General features: G+C 42.7%; 1 protein-coding gene across 5 annotated transcripts in view; it reads right to left on the bottom strand.

The window, feature by feature from the left end:
- NPAS2 (neuronal PAS domain protein 2) overlaps window positions 1-20732 on the bottom strand; it is a 104271-nt gene that overhangs the window by 19311 nt on the left and 64228 nt on the right. For 4 of the 5 annotated variants that reach the window (XM_066176595.1, XM_066176598.1, XM_066176599.1 and 1 more), the window contains exons 6-13: window positions 16996-17116; window positions 15862-15975; window positions 6785-6903; window positions 4295-4377; window positions 3286-3392; window positions 2000-2147; window positions 1405-1486; window positions 568-709 (exon numbers count right to left, since the gene is read on the bottom strand). In XM_066176595.1, the coding sequence (XP_066032692.1) occupies window positions 568-709; window positions 1405-1486; window positions 2000-2147; window positions 3286-3392; window positions 4295-4377; window positions 6785-6903; window positions 15862-15975; window positions 16996-17116 (916 nt within the window). The remainder of the gene's footprint in view (window positions 1-567; window positions 710-1404; window positions 1487-1999; window positions 2148-3285; window positions 3393-4294; window positions 4378-6784; window positions 6904-15861; window positions 15976-16995; window positions 17117-20732) is intronic. The other variant, XM_066176596.1, reaches the window with a different exon arrangement.

Here is a 20732-nt window from a genome sequence, read left to right as displayed (position 1 = left end):
TAAAATTAAACTGATAAGGAGGGTCTGGGCAAAGATTGAAGTAAATGAGACCGATTATGATTCTATGCTCCAATGAGCAGTGCAAAAGGACCCATGAACCAGCTGGAACTCCCTTTATATGGGCAAAATAACTGTAAATTTAGGTTAACTCAATGGTTTTTTTTCCAGATCAGGAAGCAGAAATAGTATACCCAAGTCAACACTGGAGCATCCTAAATCTTGGCCAGAGGAGAGTCACCCACAGGCTGTTGCTACTCATGTAAGTCTAGAGAAGTCTCATATTGCTCACACTGGTGCCCTCAAATCTAAAGACAAAATCCTCACTTTGGTAACAGATTGAAACAGCACATTTCACGTCTAATCCCACTGCTCATCTTCCAGCATTAGGGTGGTTGTGCTAGAACCTTCCCTCCTGTACATTACCACTTCAGCTTTTGCACTTCTTTGTCAGTGCATATCATCGATACCTCATAATTTACTGTAAAAGTCGCAGCTGTGGTATATAAGCACACCTTCTTTAACTTGGCTAAATTTAAAATAATTCCGTAATTCAGGAATGCCACTCACATGCTGGGTCAGACTTGGGTGTGTGGGAGGATTTTGGTGAGCTCCTGGATGATACTGAGGGTGTCCGACTAGCGCTGAGGATTGAGGCACCAATATCAAGTGCATTAAAGTGCTGTTCAGGATCCAAGCTGGTGCCACTGTCCTAAAACAAACCAGAAAAAGAGAATAGCTATTGCATCTGTCAGAGGTAAAGAATTTTAAAATTTAGTAATAGTAGCACACCAGTTCTTTGGCAGACCTAAAATGACTTGAGCAGAACTAATCTCAGGTGCGCCAGCAGAAGACCTGGACAAAGGCATCAATGCCCCTTCCAAACAGCATCAAACTAATGCATTTTACAAACAACTATCACTGAGTTAGAAATAAATAGCAAGTTACTGCTATAGTCACTTTGTGCCTTCAGATGTTTTTCTGAATCTTTGTGTTCAGTTGGATGTGACAGCAACTGCAGCCTCTGTGAGACACTCAGCCGTGCACTGAGGATGAGCCTTGCTGTCTTTCCTCAAGAGATCACTGAGATGTAGCCAAGAGGGCTGATTGCCAGAACTTGTCCAAATTAATCTTAAAACTGTAGTACCTTGCCAAGGAAAAGTCAAGGTATCTCACACTGTCCCTGCCCATGTTCCACTTCATTTGTGGCCGCTATTGATGTCCAGGTTCATCCTTTCATAAACTCACCTAATTTATGTCAAAGTTGTTCAAGTGAGCAATGAGTTCTGAAGTTGAGAGAATCCACTAATATTGGAGAAAGACAATGCTGCAGTCTTTGGTGAAGTTAGCATGGGAACAAATTGTGATTACTACATAAATTCATGGAAAAAGCTTTTCTCATGGTACCTTTAGTGCTGAGGACACAACCTCTGAGGACACTTCTTCCAAGCCCATCTCCTGTCTCCTCTCCACCCGAACATCTGCGTAACTGAATGGAAAACATAATTCTGTATATCAACACGAAACTGCTATATTTCTTAAAACGTGCTTTAAGAGAGTGAAGGAACAAATTACTGTATATTTCACCTGTTAAATGAACAGCTGAAAAGTGACTTAAGCCAAATGCTACTGAATAACATTTGACAGTTTTAATTTTCAGGTTTTGCTCTGTTCCTATCTCTTGAAGTCAAGATGCATATTAAAGAACTATATAAAAAGGTCAAGTCCACATCCTACAACCACTTTATGAATTCACTGGAAAGCTTCAACACATCCCTTTAAAAACAACGTAAGGTTTAGAGGAAGTGAATATTTAAGGGATCTGTCCATTCTCCGTTTTTGCACAAAATTGTGCAAAAACCTATTTCCTTCAGAAAGTTCAGGCTTAATTTTTTTGTTATGTAAATGATGTTATATTTTTAAAAGAAAATGCTGGCAGATACAAGGATGCTCCTATCTTACTGTCCTTTATGTCCCGGCCGGTTGATATGATTTTCCATACCTTACCACCATGTGTGTGCACACAATGAACTCTGGCTTGGAGTTCCACTGGTGGTAGGTGATGTAGTAATGGGTCTGGAGCCAGATCCACTGCTGTCCTTTGGTCAGAAACCGATAGCAGCACGACTTCCCCTTGCCGAACTGCATCACTGCCAGCAGAAAATACACACAGCTTGTAGCACAATCCCCCACGTGAAAATGACATGAAATGTGAAAAAAAAAAGTGACAAAAGTATCTGTCCTAGGTAGACAGAAGTATAAGCACCAATTTCGCTAAGTGCTCCTCTCAGCCTTCTGACAGAACAAAAATCGTAATGATTAGTAGGTATCTACTTCTGACACTTTGGATGGTACATTCCTACACAGTATAATTAACCTTAAGTCTGGACACTAATGAATTAGTGTCTGCCAAAATTTAAACATAGATCTAACCCTGCTTTATGTGCTGATCACATATTGCCTAATTAGACACCTGGGATTATTTTCTAAGTCATCATCTTAAGTTCTAGAGCAGGAAAATACAGGATAAAAATGCTTGAAAAGATGAGTATTGTGTGCAGATGGATTTAAAATGAGGTAAGCACAGGAGATAATACTGTGCAAAGACAAAAATAATTTGAAAGAAAATTCCCAGACTGACAAGAATTCAAACTACAGCAAACCAGGGTGCACTGAAGGTTTTGAAGATTCACCAACCAAATTAACCTCTACTTTTTTCCCCTGGTGATTTCAAGAGGTTCCCAAACATCCACATATTTAGCCTTTCTATATTTCAATGTCAACATATGAAAACTAATGTTGACAGGATACTTTCAAGACAGGCAGAGGTGGTAAGCTGAGATGTTACAGCCAGTTCTGTAGGCAAATATTTGAAAAGCATTGCCTTATTTTCTTTACTTAGTGAAAGAGTTTTTCAATTAAATCCTAATAGACCGTATTTAAATAATCACAGCTAATCCCAGATACACAGTCAACAACATTAGGAGAAATAATCCAAAAGAATTGCTTGAACTATTTCTGCATATTCTTCACTAACAGAACAGGGGTCAAATTGGGCATATTTTATCCATTCAGTGAGTCTCACTGACTACTTTTGGGGAAGGTAAAACTGTATTTTTCAGAGCTTGGTCAATCTGTCCCAGATGCCAATCAGCCGCAATGCCTGCAGTCTGCTACAGCTCTGCTAAGGTATACAGGCTGAGGCAAGAGTCAAACCTCCCCTTCCAAACAACATTTCACTGAGGTGTCCCAGTGATTTCCCAGGAACCTGGGCCATGAGATACTTACAGTGTTCATGGCACCTTGCTAGCAGCTCTAGGTCATCTATGTGGTAATAGTCGTAGCCAGAAGTACCCAGCACTTCAAAAGGCAAGTATCCGATAATCGGCGGCGCTCTGCGGTTGGGCACAACATGAGTCCATGAAACACAGCACAAGCAGTTCTGCATGTTGATGCAGAGATGCAAACAGCCCAGATCTACTTTCACTTATCAGTGTATAGTTGTTCACCTCAGGGGGCTGGGTCCTGGCTTTCCCCCACCTTGAGCCTGGGATACCCAGCTGGGCACAGCAATACCAGCAGGCACCATCCCACCAGGACTATGACAACACCCCTTCTTCAGAGAAAATGTCATTGTGGAAAGCAGTCCAGCTTCTCAGGGACCTTGACACAGGAATCTGCTGTGAGGGAGGCTGGCTGCTGCTTGGTCAGGGGCTCTGCGATGGCTCCTGCAGCCCTTACACAGGGGAAAATGCGTGGGGAGGTGTTTGGAAGCCATCATGTGCTGGGACTGGGGGATAAGAGAGGAAATCATCTGTGCTGCTTTCCTGTGGGTGCCTGGAGAGCTCATCTGTGGCATGCTGAGTACTTGCTTTGTACTTTTGCCAGCACAGATGCCTCAGGCCAGCATAGACTTTCCCTCCATAACTCAGTGGGAATTGCACACACGCAATCAATGACTGGATTTGGAAAGAAGGATTTCTGCAGCTGTATAATAATTAGATCATTTTGCCATGTGACAGACTTTGGTCTGTTGATAATTTTAAAGGAAGGAAGAACAAGCTAATCAAAAATTCAGCTGAAGAAACAGAGTCCTTTTGTTTTAAAAGCCCATTAAAAATAAAAGCAAAAGTAAATGTAAAAAAAGTAAACATCAGCTTTTGTAGGAATTTTGGTGGCAGCCCTCTTGTTCATGAGATTTAGACGTGATATGGAACACTACTTGAGAGAACTGTACTTGTGAAATAGTAGTAGAAAAGCACGAAGCACAAACAGCAGGGCTTTTCTTGTTACCAACCTGTGATCCAGGAATAAAAATTTCCACTCCAGACTGTGTCTTGATGTGAATTCCTCTAGAGGTTCTTCTACAATGCACATCTCCTGTCCAATGAAGAAAACTGACTTACTGAGAGTTGGAGCTTTGCCCCTCTGCTTCATCTAGCTTTTATCAGCTATAAATACATGGTGCATAAGAGGACAAAACAGAGGATTCACCCATTTTCTGGCCATTTCAGAGAGAAAACTACTGTATTTATCAATGCCAACATTTTTTATAGGAGATAGGGAGAAGAACTTGTAATGCACACATACTTAAGAGCTGAGACTTTGCCTCAGGGTGCCAAAACTTTTTTGGCTTTGAAGCGGTGCCTGGGGTGTGATGGCCGTGGGCTTTCCCAGCATCCAGCCTGTGCCTGATCCCACCAGGGCTTGCCACATCTTGCTTCACTCCCTCTGTGTTACTAAAGATACCCACCACCCTTGGTCCTTTTGGATGTCTGCCCTCCAAGCTCTCTGAGAAAGGGGGACACTTTCCTTCTCCCTCAGTAGCTGCAAAGGAATAAATGCCTTTTCATGCAACCAGCCTGCCTGGGACCTGTCCAGTGGGTAAAAAGGGTCAGTGTTGCCTTGCATTACACTGCCACAGCAAACAAGCTGGCCCTTAAGATTCACAGCAGCTCTCAGTGCTCACGAGCATGGTAATTAATAAGTGAGCTGTGCAAGGCAGGGCACAGGGCTGTCTGTGAGGCAGGACGGCCTTGCCCCAGAGAGATGAGGATCAGGAGGCAGTCACTGGTGGTCACTTGCTGGGTGGAGGTGGGAAGTAGAGGGAAGGATGGCAGCACAGTGCACACCTGTACATGGGCTGGGGCTGGCTGCACACTCCATGGCCACCTCACTGTCCACTCCAAGCTCTCCTCTGCCAAACTCTCTTCTCCCACTGGGTGCTTTGCAGGGGCAACTGCAGCTCCATGAGCTGCCTAGAGTCAGCCTGGAAGCTCCTGGTCTGGGGACCTCCCAGCATGAGCATTTTGGATTTGTGGCATCCAGGGTTCCTGCGTCCTTCATGACTCTCCTGCAGGGGCGTCTCCATCCTCACTGGTAAGGACAGCCTGCCCATTGGCCCCCAATGCAGCTCTTCCCCTGCTCCCTGATGCCACATCCCCCTATGCTGTGGGCTCAGTGACACCTTCCCTTCATTTCCATTACTGCTTCTCTCTCTGCTGTCCCTCAGGCAGAAGAGACCATCGATGTTTTAAACCCTGTTGGGACCAGAGAACAAGCTGAGGTGTGCCACCATCAAGCACTTTTTTGACACATGTCAATGCTGACAAAGTTGTTTGAAGTCTAGCTGTGCAGAGGCAAAATACTTCATAAACACCTTAAATTTCTCTCTTCCCCTCTATCCAGTTTAGGCCAAAATCCATGCTGATGCCACAAACACACACTAAAAATCAAGGCGCAAACACTGCTGTGTGCAACCAAACTGCTGATTCTGTCTTCCTTAGCTGGTCAGATAAACATTTTACATTCATTTTACAGTAGGAAGTCAAGAGTAGGAGTTAGGTGAGTCACCCAGGTGAACTGAAGAGATATGTGTTCAGGACTTTGTAGCAGTTAAAACCTTCTCTGGGCTGTTCAGCAGCTGCTTCCTCCCTAGCACTGGGAAGCTCATTGCCACGAATAGCCCATTTTGTTTCCCTGTTTATTTTGAGATGCTAGCTACCCAAAGACAAGGGAATTTGCTTTTATGGTTCTCAGAGTACCTGTAACTCCAGCCGTTCTGCTGATGTGATTATTGTGGTTAAGATTCATGGAAGTGTCCTCACTCACCCAGAAGGGACATTACTTGCCTGCAGGGTGAGGAATCAGTATAGAATGCCCTGCAAGTTGCAGAGCAGTAATGGAATCAGGTCAAGGGAGCAGTGATTTCATATAGGTCACATCTTAATTACATAAAAAACCTCTTAAACTCTAGGCAGAGGACACTTGATGCAGTAATTCACATTTGTTAATTAGGGAACAGCAGTATTAGGCACAAGCTTGGTTTGTCCATCCTTATAACCACAAGCAGCTACTTCCAGGATTTGTGAGAAGGGAAACAAGTAGTAGTCCACGAAGGATGCTGAGGAGCACAAATGAAAGTGTTGGTCATCTGTATCACAAAATCACAGAATCACAGAATTAACTAGGCTAGAATAGTTAAGCTGAGACCTTTGTACATTGTCCCATTGCAGGAACAGAAAGCAGCAATGAGGAACCAAATTTCATAGTGACTTTGCAATTCCTAATGCAAGGAGGGTTTCTCTATCCTGTGCAAAGGGGGCAGAAGTGACACTGCTTCCACAGATCCTGGCTTGAACTGATAATCCTCTTCAATGGATTTTTATGCATGAAATGTGATATCTGTAATCCATTCAATTAGCAAAACTAAGAACCTTCTGTGTCAACCCATCTGAAAGTGTTTCAAGAAGTTCTGAAACGCACAGGACCCAGGGTGAGCACTTACCTTTAAAAACTGAGGCGTTGCCAAACGAACAGTCGCAACAAAGCAGATTTGCTTTCCTGGGGATGCTCTGTAAGCCCTTGGGACAGCCTCATCAAAGCCATTGCAAGTGGAGTTAGGCACTAGTTAGAGAAAAAAATGGGACCTGGAGTCATGCCTCATATAAGATTTGCTCTCCCTGAATATTTTGCACACTCCAAGTGTACTAATACTATTTTTATTCAGAGAAGTGCTCTAAAAGCTTTAAAACCTGATATGCATATATTTAAATCCAAGTCAGTCATGTTAGGCAGAAAGGCATCACAGCTTAACTTCAAGTATGAATTTTACAGGTTAATCCTGATAAAAATAAGGCCAAACCTTATTACAGAGCATAAACCAGTTTTCTGGAAAGAAACCCCACGCATCCAATTGCTCTTTTTCACCAGTCACAAGAGAAAAAAAAGAAAAAAAAAACCTGCAGCATGCCTAGCACTGTGACTTCCATGATGCAGTGAAAAAAAGTGTTGGCAAAGGAGGTAGCTGAAGAGAGTTCGTCAAGTCATCAGTGGCAAAACACTGGGGCCCACAGCCAGCAAGACTTCATCAAACTAGCAAGAGAATGCTTGTGATTCTTGGCTGCTGAAGACTGCCTTCCCCTTCTGCATCAAAAGAACTGTCCCCAGTATGCTCAAGTTATCCTTGTTTTAAGGAAGAGGAAAAGGGACCCCATGTACGGCACTGGTTTCCAGAGATGGGCTCATCTGGTGAGTCTGCAGATGGCCTGTTGTGTCCTCCAGCACTGGGCAGAGGAAAAAGCTGGATGTGATGTGGCTTCACATTTTGTGTATGGTTTTTACCTGTGTCTTTCATGACTGCATGGCTCCAGCTGCTTTGAGAGCCCACTAGCACCTCCTGCCAGAGAGATGCATTGTCGAAAGGATGTCGTGCTGTAAACTAGCCCACAGTCCCGTGCTAGAATGATATAATGCAAATTATTCCTCCAAGTTCAAGCTGTTTAGAGATGGTAATGCCACTCCCACACTATGAAAGAAAATGGTGCGCCAGGCTGTGGTGGGAACTGGGCTGGATTCTTGCCTTGTCTAGCTGACTTTCTCCCCACAGGGGCAGAGAAGGTCCTATCTAGTAGCCAGAGTTCACCAATATGAGCTAATTTAATGCTAATAGGGATTAATACTTATATGAAACTCTCTTTCCTTACTATTAGGCCCCTGTGTCTCCCTTCATGAAGTTTGCAACAGTTTGGCTCTTCTGCGCAGGGCAAAGCATTACTGTGAAATTGATGAGTTTTGTATCTGTCTGAGGAGAAGATAAACTAGCCCATTCTAGCCTGGGGTGCTTCTGCACTGGGATTGCATTCACTGCCACCAATTGCAGACATGGAAGAAGTCTCAAGTGATCACATATGCTTTTGGAACCCAATTCAACCTATTAAAAGCCTTAGAATATTGATGCATTACTGGTAATAAGGATGACAAGGGATGCGACAGAAAAGAAAGTATGCTGAGTAGAATGCACACCTGTGATTAACTGGTTTAGGCCACTGCATGTGCAATATATATTACACCAAAAAGGAAAAGAAAGGTTCTTTATGTCAGAAGACAGCACAGACATGAACATCCACAGAGATCAAGTCCTCTCTCATAGTTGAGACTGGATGGCATGGCTGACTAGATATACAGATTAAAAATATGAGCAAAATACTCCTCCTTTCACCAGCAGAGCACATGTGCTCTCAGAACACCCTAGGAATGTGTTCCCATTCTGATCCTGGGGTTATGTGTATATATGTGGGCTTCTATGTGATTATTAACACAAAAGGTTGAAAAAAAGAAGAGATAAGTTCTACAGGGCACACGAGTAGCCTAAGTAAAGAGTTATTGGTCCATCTCTGATACTATTATTTAGTGCAAATCTGTTGATTTCTGTAGTTGGTTCCATTTAAAAATTAAATGGGAATGCTATAAACCCGCATTATGGGCATTGTGAAAATGCCCATAACTTGTGATAAGTTACTTCCAAGCTTGCCATGTAGTATGTTGTGACATTTGAAGTCAGTGGGGCTGTTTCTCTCTGTAATAGCCACATACAGTTGCAAATTCTTGCAGTCTGGGCTCTAATGTATGAAAATAAGATAAGCACATTTAGCCTCCGAAACACAGGTATAATAAGTTAACCTAGTTAGCAAACCATGGGATTGCAAATGACACCAGTTGTAGAAGGAAGCAGAGACTGAGTCACTCCAAAGAGAGCAGATGGCTTTTTTATGTCAGCTGTTGGATGTAAACAGCCACGAGCCTGAGACATATTCCCAGAACACAGCAGAATAGATCCCTGAATGTGGCATTTACTTAGAAGACAGCAGAATACGTTCCTGAATGTGGCATTTACAAAATACGATTATATTTCCAGCAGGTAAATGCAGTAGTAAGAGAGCAATAATTATTGTGTAGGACAGCTAGGCAGTAATTTGGGATTTCCTCATAACGTTTGGAAATGATGAACTTAAGCAGCAGTGAATGAATAAGCCCAAAGAGATGAGACAGAGCTGGCCTGGCTGGATGTTATCCTGTCTTTGAACAGCTACTGTGCCATCTCATACTCAGCTGCCTTTGACAAAGTCCAGAGCATTAAAAGCCTCAATGATGCAGGCAGGTAGCCACTACATTGTCAAGTACATCTCCATCTGAAAATGACAACTGCAAAAACTGAAAGAAAAAAACCATTCACATTTGCTTCTGAAATATTTTGCTGCCTGACTTAGGTTGTTGGTATATTTTCTTTCCACAGCTCTATCTGCACAGCCTGCTTGGCTCTGCTTTTCCAGCTGGTCAGTGAATTTCAATCTATTTTGTTTGATGAATTTTGAAGTGTAGTTAAAAAAAGTGATCCTTAGAGGAATTTTTTTAAAAATACAATCCTGGTTTAACTTTTTAATCTTGTAACCTTCTGAAAAATCGACTTTATGACTCTCCAAGTCTCTTTTAAAGAAAAACAACATCTTGAGGTAGCAAAGTTCAGTAGTGAACTTTCTGAGAGCACCACAGAAAAATAGTGGAACAGAAAACATAGGATCAAGTCTGAGGCTATGATGATATTAGCATTTGTAAGTCAAATATAGGGCTTGGAGTGCTTTCATCAGAACTTGCCTAATGAAAATGTTAGGCTGGCCATAACCAGGTGGACTTGGGTAAATGAAGGCCAGTGTGTTTCACAATTAAATGATTGAGACAAAATACCTTGAGTAAGGAATCAGGTCATGAGACAAAGCTAAATACAGAATCAGAAAGGTGAGACAATTGTCTCATTTATATCAGCTAGCTGATGCTCCTTAGCGTGAATTTTAATAGTTTTTGTGGTTACCTATCACACCTGCTCCTAGAGTACCACAAAATTCTTTTATATAAATATTAAATACCTGCAAATATCTCATAAGAGACAAAGAAACTGATTTACTCTTATAGAAATCTTTGTTTGTTTGTTTTCTTTTTTCTTAAAGGCCAGGACACTAGGGACAGAATGTTACAAATAAATAATATACACAAGGAACCAAGCCCTTCACTATTACAGACAAAAGGATTTTTATCCTTAGGGAGAGAAATCATGCCACATGAAATGAATGAAAACATGTTTAAAAAACCTCAGATGCCACTTTATTCAGTTAATAATAGTTCAGCAGTCAGTTGCTCGGTCATCTTACTTCAACTTGGAATGTGTAAAACATAATCTTCCTAAGATAGCAAACCTCCTGCTTATGCCATTTGAAAGAAGAAATCCCTCCTTCCTACTTTGTCAGGAGATGTTAATATTTAAAGAACCTGTCTTAGTGACTGTCAAACAAACTGAACAGTGAGTTCAAAAAATACAAGTCAAACAGACCAGAATAAAATCAAAATTGTTTCATATAAACTAATTCAGGCCTCAGATAAACAGAGTATTTGGCAAATAATAGATATAATGAAGAAATCTAAAGTGCTGGTGGCAAGTCAGACTGCTCTCAGTAGCTACGGAGATGAGTAACAGTGACAGTGTCCATACATCACCTGTCCACTTTGATCTACTCTCTCCTCCTTCCTCCTCCTGTTTCTCCCCTGGCCATCCTGTGTTGATATGAATCCCAAGCAGATTCTTTAGGACAGGAATGGTGTCTTTTCTTTGCAGAGAGAGCCTAGCACGAGTGCTGCATATTGTTAGCTGCAGCTTCTATGATATTGTTAATAGCAAATAATAATATGTGGCTGTTGGTTCTGATCAAAACATACATTTTGGATTGAGTTATTGTTTCAGTTGGTTCAGCATATACTCGAGGCTCAAGATCAATGTATCTTCTGTATTAACTATCTATTTCTATTAAAAATGAATTCAGATGCAATTAATTTATCTGAAAATTAAGATTTTTTTTCTCCTCAACATAGTAATTTTCTTGATGTTTGTTATTGTAGCTGAGAGATGTATCAGCTAACAGTAGAGTATCTGCTATCATTAGCATTCAGTAACCAGATACTTTCTCAGTTTCCATGTAATTGGGAACAAAAATGCACAATTTTAAATTCCACTATAATATTTTATTACTTGATTAGGAACTCTTTTCACATAATGCTTATCTTCTTCAAGAGAAAAAGCTTCAGGCATTTTGGATGAAAGGACAGATCTATGACTTAAAAGATGCTGGTGGTCCTTTTTAATATTGGTTAACTCTTTGAAAGGGAAGACTCTGGTTTTGTCCCTTTCAGGAGTTTTTAAGCAAATGTGTCACTTCAGAAAGAGGATACGAGAGCCAATATTTGGATATATAATTATGAGAGATCTTTGTCTGTTTAAAAAGGTACAAATAATTTTTATAGGAGGGATAAATCCAGCCCATCTTATCATTTCTTATCAGAGCGAGCTATTAAGCGGCTTTGTAAAATACTTTATTCTCACTCAGTTTGACATTTTATACTGGGAGCTGAGCACTTCCTTGGACTTTTGGGGAGGGTTATACCTTTATTACTTGCCTTCCCCCTCAGTCCTCAGGCAAGACTGGATGTGAGCTGCTGTATTTATTCATTGGTGATGCTGATATGACTCTCTCTCTTATCAGGTACTACTGGTCAATAGGTATAGTGATGCACTTGGCTCCCTCAGATGTTTGCAGACATTCATGTCTCTTGTTAAAATCTGGGCTACAGACTCAGAACCTGAAATATATAAAAATATTGGACAGAGTTTCTATTTGCAAATAAAACAAAAACAACCCTGATGATCTGACAGCAAATAGGCATATCTCACAGAAGCAAAAAGGAACTCCACTTTCCTCATCCAAGTGGCCCACGGGCCACCTCCCTTCCTCTCATGGGACTACTGAATCTTCACATCAGGTTACAGTCCCGCTTTTCTCATTGAAGCTTAATTAATGATGATTATATAATCCTCCCAAATGGAAAATCAAATCTCTTGTATTTGATTTAGCACAGCCAGTGACTCATGCAGGCACTCTGCACAGCTTGCATTGCTGTTTCGCTGGTCGGCTGCTCTTGCTTGGGCACAGCCAATGCAATGGGGATTCATTCATGTGCAGGCAGCTCATCTGCATCCCTGGTGCAGATACAGCTGCAGAAATGTTCTGCAGTTGGGCTTGCAGAGTACAGATTCCTCAGGACCAGTCCAAGTGTGCACACCCTTGCTAACTGTGGCACTGGACTGGGCAGCTCCTCTAGCCTGCAGCTATAGCTGACCCCAGGAGCTCCAGGGACAGTGATCTCCTGGAAGACTGAATACCTGCTGTGAACTGTGAGAGCTCTCCTAGGCAATTTCTAGGCCATGTACATGCATGTCCCCGCTTCTTCTGGGATCAGTGAAGATGTCGGTGACTGCTCCTCTGTGGGAGTAGCATGGGTTCGATATAGATGGTGTGTGATCTGGCTCCCTGACAGCAATTCTGGTGACAAGTCACCTTGGCAGATATCAGGTATTTGTTCTACTTCAGCATGAAAAAAATTATCTTTGGCATCTCAGTGCAACGGCCTTTAAAGCCCCAGAGCTCCCATTAAAGTTAGGGAGAGCAGCTAAGCCCCTAACTGGCTTTCTAAGCCGCAATCCTTCAAATTAATCCATTCAAACCCATCCCTATATGATGTTCTCAGCCGTAAGTCACAATGCGATTTACGGAGAAGGTATGAAGGAGGAGGGATGGGGGGCAAGGTGACTGGGAACTCACACACATGACCTCCTGGCCCCAAGCACCAACACTGTATGAGCAATAAACAATAATAAAATAGGCCTAAGGAGATGATAAGTCAAAGGAGGTTACATAAAAGGTTATGTGGAAGTAGAACAAAGACAGTGATATTTCTGTTAAAGAGGGTGAAGAAGGACCTACCAGTTCTTAAAAACATCAGCAAAGGTTAAATGAGAAGGAATGAAGACAGATATACTCAGGCTGTTGCTGCTATGGCTCTACATTAATGACAATAGAATAGCTAAGTATCCTGATAGGATATAACATGCCCAGGGATAAAAGGACTTCCCTGGCCCTGGAGACTCTGGCATCCCTGTGGCAGGAACACACAGGCAGACTAGGCTCAGAGTATGCTCAGCAAACCATTGGAAACAAAGGTAGGAGTTGGCATTGGGTGTCTAAAAAGGAACGGCAGGATTTGTATTTAAAGAACATCCTGTATCAGTCTCCCATGTGTAAAAACATGCTCACACTTCCACTGCTGTGAAAAGCTACAGGGAAAAACATTCTTCAATACATTCATAAGAAATGTCTCCTGCTAATTAAGCCTAATTTGCAATTTCTGTCTTTCTCCCCCAGCTAACTCTTTTCTTATCTTTAGCTTAGAATCCTTCCTTCACAAACACCTCCAAAAAGCAGGCTTTGGGGCCAGCTGATCCTATGCATATAGGACAAATGCTGCCCTGAGGGATATGTGTCTCTCCCACCACCCTTCCCACCGTTTTCTTTCTTGCCCACTTTGCCTCACAGCTGAAGGACAGATGACTTGAGAGTGGGTATTTATTTAACAGGTGGAAAAGAGGGCAATTACTGTCAGGTCCAACAGGAGACAGCCCTGAGGAGCATGGGCTGGGGGATGGTGCCTGATAACTGCGGGCCAAGCAAAGGCAGGAACCCAGCCCACCACATGCTTGAAGTTGTTTGTGCCACAAGTCCCTGTGCCAAAGCACAGGTGCTTGCCCCCAGCCCTTGGGTGGCTTTCCCAAAGGGTGGAGCATTCATACGGTGCTCACTTGAGCTGATTCTCCTGTGCCTTGCTCAGGGGATGGCTGGCTGGTGCAAGGAGCCCAGCAGATCCAAGGACAGCCTCTTCAGAGGTCTGCACCCTCCTCTGGATGCTCATCCTGTGAGCCAAGGGTATCAGCTCCCAAGCCAACAGTGTGCTGCTGCTACATGTGAGTTCAGTGCACTTGCTTCCACCTTTGTGAGAGGCAGCCACAGGGGTGACTCCCAGCCAGAGGGGAGCAGTGCTGGACATGCACTGGTGAGGCATTGCCATCAGGCTCTGCACTGAACTGGCAAAACTGAAGTCAGATGTCAAGGAGGCCTGGAGGCACCATCTCACAGAGCCAGGCTAAGGCTGCCCCTCTCTGTCAACAAGAGGGTCAGGCTGCAGGGGAGATGGGAAGAAAGTGGAAGATTTGGAAAAAAGTGGCACAAAGGGGAAAAAAAATGTGAAGAAGAAAGCACATGACTTGTTTGAAAGTTATTAAGATGGGGTCTTTGGAAAATGATTTGGCATCTTCTGAAATCAATATGTTCCCATTTAGTTTCTATGCATTAAGCTAGGGAAGATATCTGTAATGTAAGTTTTATCATTCTTCTGAGAAACACTGAGCCACTGATAAAATTGCTGGGATGTGAAATCCTAACGGGTAAGGGAGCAATATTAATGTCACACCAAAATAAAGGGCTGAAAATCCTTGAAGAAAATGGATCAGAAATTCCCCGGGTAGAAAAGCATCCTTCTGAGTCAGCACCTGAAATCCGGTTTCTGCTCTAGAAAACAGAACAGCTTGATGTGCGCGTCTGTCAGGCCAGGCGCATTTCACTTCATTCAAACTAGAAAGCATGCAGGCAGCTACATTTTTTTATACAAATAGAGCCTCAAATCAGATGGCACCAAACAAGAAATACATATCTCCATCCTGCACATAGATTTCTATTCTAGTCATGTGGAGCAAAAGCAGAAAGTTAAATGGGGACAGGGACATTTTTTTTTTCACAGCGTGGCGTGCAGTTTTTGGAAAGCACAGTGGGGAATTTTTTTTGCAGAGGATGACCTATTTGGAACAATACCAGCAACTTTGGAAATGCCACTCTGGAGTTCAGTCAGGCAAGTAACTAAAGCAAACTTGGACAGGCAGGAGAAGGAAAGTAATAAAAGAGTATTTCATTTCTGACACTAATGGCCGTGCAGCAATCTGTTTGTTAGAGAATGGGTGAGGTGGAAATCTGCTCTTCATCCCATGAAAGATGGTTTCCCTGGACTGACTGTGGTACATTAGTGACTACGCTGACTGCATTTTTTCCTTTTTTTTTGGAGAGTATTGGGTTCTGCAGTGCTGGAGAGGAATGCAAAATGGCAGCTGGAGAGGGAGGTGGGTGGCAGTGTCCTCAGAAGTTCTGATGCCACGTGGCACTGCTGCCTTTCCCCAAGATTTTGTAGAGAAGGGTGAGAAGAGAGATTTGGCAGGTTATCACTTTTGGCACAGAATCTGTGTTTAATGTAAACCAGCAGATAAGGTAGCAAAATTATAATTTTGCTAATAGGTGGGGTCTTAACACACAGTATTAGTGAGCACAAATAAGCCCTCTAAACCTGTCATTATTTGCAAACTTACCCAGAGTCCAGGATCACTGCAAGTGAAGGGCAGTAACAAAAGCAGCTAACACAATTTCACTCATCACATGTATTCATCCAGCTATTGCAACTCAGCCATGAGATCCGTGTGAAGCAAAATTTATCCCGTAATGTTAAAAATAGTTGTCAGTTAAAAGCCTGTCTTGTTCGATGGAGCAATGCTTATATTTTATTTTACACAGCTAAAGTAACATTTATACAACAATTAAAGCTTACCATTGCTGTAAGACCGAAAATTTCCTACAAATTTTATGTATTCATATGTTGGAAATTCCTTTGGGTTCAAACTTCCTCTCAGAAGATGACAATAAAACTCTAGTTCATTGTCAGCTGGATTGTTAAAAGAAGAAGAAGAAGAAATAAATATACTATTTAAGCTAAACACAACCAATGGTGTCTTCCAACCCCAATCTTGCAACTGGTGGCACAAGTGCAGCTTGTTACCACTCAGGAGTCCTAAACACCAACGTGCTATAAACACCTTGCAGGACCAGGGCCTCTGCAAGGAAGCACCTTTCAGGGATGCAGGTTGCTCAGTGCTGTGCACAGGTGTGCCTGCAGCTCAGGAAGATTAACTCACCCTTTTCTGACACCACCTCATCACAGGAGTTACACAGCCATAGCCTTGGTGCAGCAACAGAGAGAACTGGGTCCTTCACTTACTGCTTTTTTCTATTTAGGCTCCTCACAACTCACAGCTGTTTTACATCTTGTGTTGGAAAACTATGCTTAATTACCCCAAAATATCTATTAAATTAACTTTGTATTAGTACAAATGTATTAGCTATCAGCTGCAGGTTTTGTAGGATACAGTAGATTGAGCAGCTGTATGTCTTACATTATTGTGTGCTTACTGGTTTTCTACATCTTACCTCCTAGAGTGACTAAGGCTGAGGAAGCAAAAACATTTCTAAGAAAAACAAAATTCAATTGGAAAAAGAATTACCATGGTTTTAGAAGTATTTTTCGACTGTAAGGCAAACCAAAGGGACACCACATGAGCTTATCCCTGAACTACATCTTACTTGAACAGGCTGAAATATCAATTAAGATGTGATTTGTCTCAGGCGAACTCTCAATTTCCATCAGCTAACCTATTTTCCTTAGCTGTCTCAAATGATATGATATTTAATAATTAACATAACTGCAAGTAGTCTTAGCCTAGTAAAATAAAGGCAGAGTTTCATTTTAAAATAGAACCAAAGGGTCATTCCAGGTAGCAAGATCTTTTTGAAAGGCTATGAACCTAATTTTTTTATTGCACATCACATAAAAAACTCTTTCTGGGAGAAAATTTTTTTATCCTGCCCATGCTTTTTCATTTACTAGAGAAGATAAAATGAAACTTACTTTTTAGGTAATCCGATGAGGCAGAATCTGTCATAAGCATACAAGAAGATAACATCTTATAAATTTCTGAGTGTTCTTGTTCTGGGAGGAAGTTTAACAAATTCTGATCCAAGACATCACACTGCAAGGAGAAATAACTTTTGAGACAAACAGAAATATCACAACAAACAACACTTGCAGAGATGTGCAGCAAGGTGTATACAAAGCCTGTGGCATCTGACAGGAGTTTCCTCACCAATTTCCAGGTGCTCTAAAGCAGAGAGGGAACCTGTTGGACAAACAGAATGGCCACTTCTCTGTGGGCTGGTCATCAAATAAAGTCTCAGCACGCAGCAATATTGAACGTTTCCCAGAGATCATCAGATGCAGCAGGTATGTCCACACAATTAAATGACGAGACCTGGGAGAGGGCTGGAAAAGGGTGTCTGGCTCTCCATTCTGCTACTGAGTTCCATGCATAGGCCTGTTGTGGGTCACTGGAGTTTGTTCTCTCCTTGACAGAACTTGACTTGCAGGAGCAGTGAGGCTGAGGTCACCCTGAACCAGCCAGGTCAGTCCCAGATCCAGCCCCTTTCCGCAGAGTCCCCTCAGCTCCTGGGAAATGCCCTTCGGGTGGCAGGCCTTGTTCCCCAATTCCTGCACCCTGGCAGATGGGAGCAGGGAGAAGGGGACTTCCGAGTCTGGACAACATGATTTTACAGCAGTTAGTCTCCAGGGAGGGGGACTTCACAGTGCCACCAACACAAGCCCTCCCTCTGGCCAGCCATGAGCTGAATGTCCATGTGCCTCCAGCTCCATGATCAGCTGGCTTGAACCCAAAATCCATCCAAAATCTAGGAACTGAGATTTGGGAATGGAAAGAGGAGATGGATTTGTGCAGAAGACCATGGCTGCCCCAGGGTGAAGAAGACAAAGAGTCTGTCACGGGCTGCCAAGAGGAAGATCTCCCTGTGCTCAGCATGGTGACTAACCCAACACTAGCAGAGTGTATCCAAAAGGAAGCCTGAGATAAAGTGACCCTCCAATGGCATCAACTTACATCTGTCCCACTCGAGACTTCCTCAGGCTGAGCTGGCACACTGACACAGCTTTGTGTGACATCAGAGCAGCCTCTATCAGACTGTACAGTCATGCTGAAAACATGTAGGCTATGTATGAGACTGGCAAGTTATTAACCATCATTTATTTATGTAAGATTGTGCTTTGGTTTCCATCTGCTTTCTATTCATGCTAGCTTTTCTGTGTGGAATTCCTGTTTAGAGTGGTGAAACTCATTGAGCAGACTTTAAAAATCAGAGTGCTATGCTTTATGCACACACCTTGACAAGAATACATTGCTTTAGATTATTCAGTTATGAGTGCTATATATGCTCATTAATTGAATATCCCTGTCGAGAAGAATACTTGAAAGTTATTTTTGTGGTTTTAGTTTGTATTTTATTAATGTGAATCCTACTGATCCAGCATGTGATAAAGGTTTTTTATATGTCTAAATACTTACATACACACATCTATATACACATACTACACTTCACAAAATACAGTACATGGTTTCATGTATTTTTTTGGTTTTTTTGTGCATATGAAGAAAGAGCCTTTGACAGGAAACTGCACTGTTGAGTTCTGCTGAAGTCTTAGGGGGAATCTCAGAAATGATTTTTTTTCCCTGTAAATGACAATCATACCACCAGGTTAAATAATCTCCCATCTACTCTGCAGTAACTGCAGGAAGACCAGATGTGAGCCATCAGCACCCCTCTAACTGAAACCTTTTGTCTCCATACTGTGACCAAGCTCGAATTCCAAACCTTTGATTAGTTCTGCACTGCTGTTTCTGTTTCAGGTGATAGCTGCAGAGGCCTGTGACTACACCTACGGCTGGAGTTACAAGAGACTTCTGTTCCACACATCCCCTCAGGGCAACCTCTCACCCTGAGCACCAGCTATTCATCGATTTGCAAGCCTTGGTATTTACAGTTTTTGCTGCCACCATGTACCATTATCCACAATTTAATATTTGGTTTGCATCCTTGATGATAGGAAGTACCAAATTGTTTTTTAAATGAGTTTGAAAAAAATGCCAAGGTTTCTACTTCTTAATGTATTTCACAACTCTTGCCTCTTGCAGAGGTTTGGCACACCTGTAAAACAGTGCACAGAACAGAATTTCTAGATCTTGTACATATCAAGACTTCAACAATGCTCTTCAATCAATATGTCAATCCAGAATACATTGCTAAGACAAACAGAGAGATGGAAGCAAATATTCCACTGTCTCACTGGAGCTGTAGAACATGCCAAGCAAGTTATTCAGAGCTAATTCTGCACCAGACCCAAAGAGCAGATATCTGATGTCATGGCAAAAAGGTGAGTGGTGAGACAGACAGGCACTGCAAAGGGATCTGGACACACTGGATCAAAGAGTTGAGGCCAGCTGTATGAGGGTCCAACGAGGCAAAGTGCCACATCCTGCACTTGGGTCACAACAACCCCATGGTGCTACAGGCTGGAGACAAAATGGCTGGGAAGCTGCACAGTGGAAAAGGACCTGGGGGTGCTGATCAACAGCAGCTGAACATGAGCCAGCGGGTGCCCAGGTGGCCAAGAAGGCCAATGGTGACCTGGCCTGTATCAGCAATAGTGTGCCCAGCAGGACCAGGGCAGTGATTGTCCCCCTGTACTTGGCACTGGTGAGGCCACCCCTTGAGTAGTGTCCAGTTCTGGACTGCCGAATTCACCTCACACTGAGGTGCTGGAGCTCCACAGAAGGACAATGGAGCTGGGGAAGGGTGTAGAGCATTGGTCTTACAAGGAGCAGCTAAGGGAGTTAGAATTGTTTAACACAGAGAAAAGGAGAGATAAAGTCTCAGGGGAGACCTTATCACACTCTTAAAACTATCTGAAAGGAGGTTGTGGTGATGTGCAGTTTGGTCTCTTCTCCCAGGCAACCCCTGACAGGACAAGGGGAAATGGCCTCAAACTGCATCAGGGAGGCTCAGACTGGGCATCGGAAAAAATTTCTTCACGAAAGAGTGGTTAAGCATGGGAAGAGGCCGCCCAGGAAAGTGGTAGAATCGCTATCCTTGGAAGGGTTCAAAAAATGAGTGAACATTGCACTTTGGTTTAGTGGGCATGGTGGTATTAGATCAAAGGTTGGACTTGATTTTGCAGGTCTTTTCTGACCTGATTCTATTGACGAAATTTGACCATTGGTGATAAAAATGGATCAGTTAGAGGAGAATGGTTTGCAGCTCTGTCTAATTATTCTGCAGTGGGCAGTTCTGAGCCACTAGCTGAGACAGCCACTGAGTATTGCTGAATGAGATAGGCAAAGCAGATAAAAGATAAACTACAGTGACTGTGGGTAGGCTTGCTGGATAAACTATGTTAATGCACGGTTATGCTGCTAAGCCCGGAATCTATTCTGCTGCTAAGCGAAGCTTTGGAGTATTTACTGCTGAAAGCTAAGGCAGGCAAAGAACACCTTTGCCTGCATGGATCCTGGTCTGTTGTAAATACAATGCATCAAGTTCTGCAATAATGGGATGCATAGTTAAAATATTTCTGCAGTTTCAACAGAACAGCTGTACCCCAAAATGGAACTCCTTCCTCCTAATTTCATTGCTTTTACCAGGCAATGGGGGCACTGGTTAGGAGGAAAAATTCCTGCTGCAGGGAGAAAAAAGCAAAGCAACTAAGCGAACAGGGTCACTAGAAAATGGATGGTGGAGGCCTGC

Source organism: Chamaea fasciata, unplaced genomic scaffold (genome assembly GCF_029207755.1).
Source record: "Chamaea fasciata isolate MVZ Bird 193981 ecotype frontalis unplaced genomic scaffold, bChaFas1.0.hap1 SCAF_2, whole genome shotgun sequence".
Lineage (NCBI taxonomy): Eukaryota > Metazoa > Chordata > Aves > Passeriformes > Sylviidae > Chamaea > Chamaea fasciata.
Note: the sequence above shows the minus strand (reverse complement) of the source record. Positions and strands in the feature narration are given on the sequence as shown.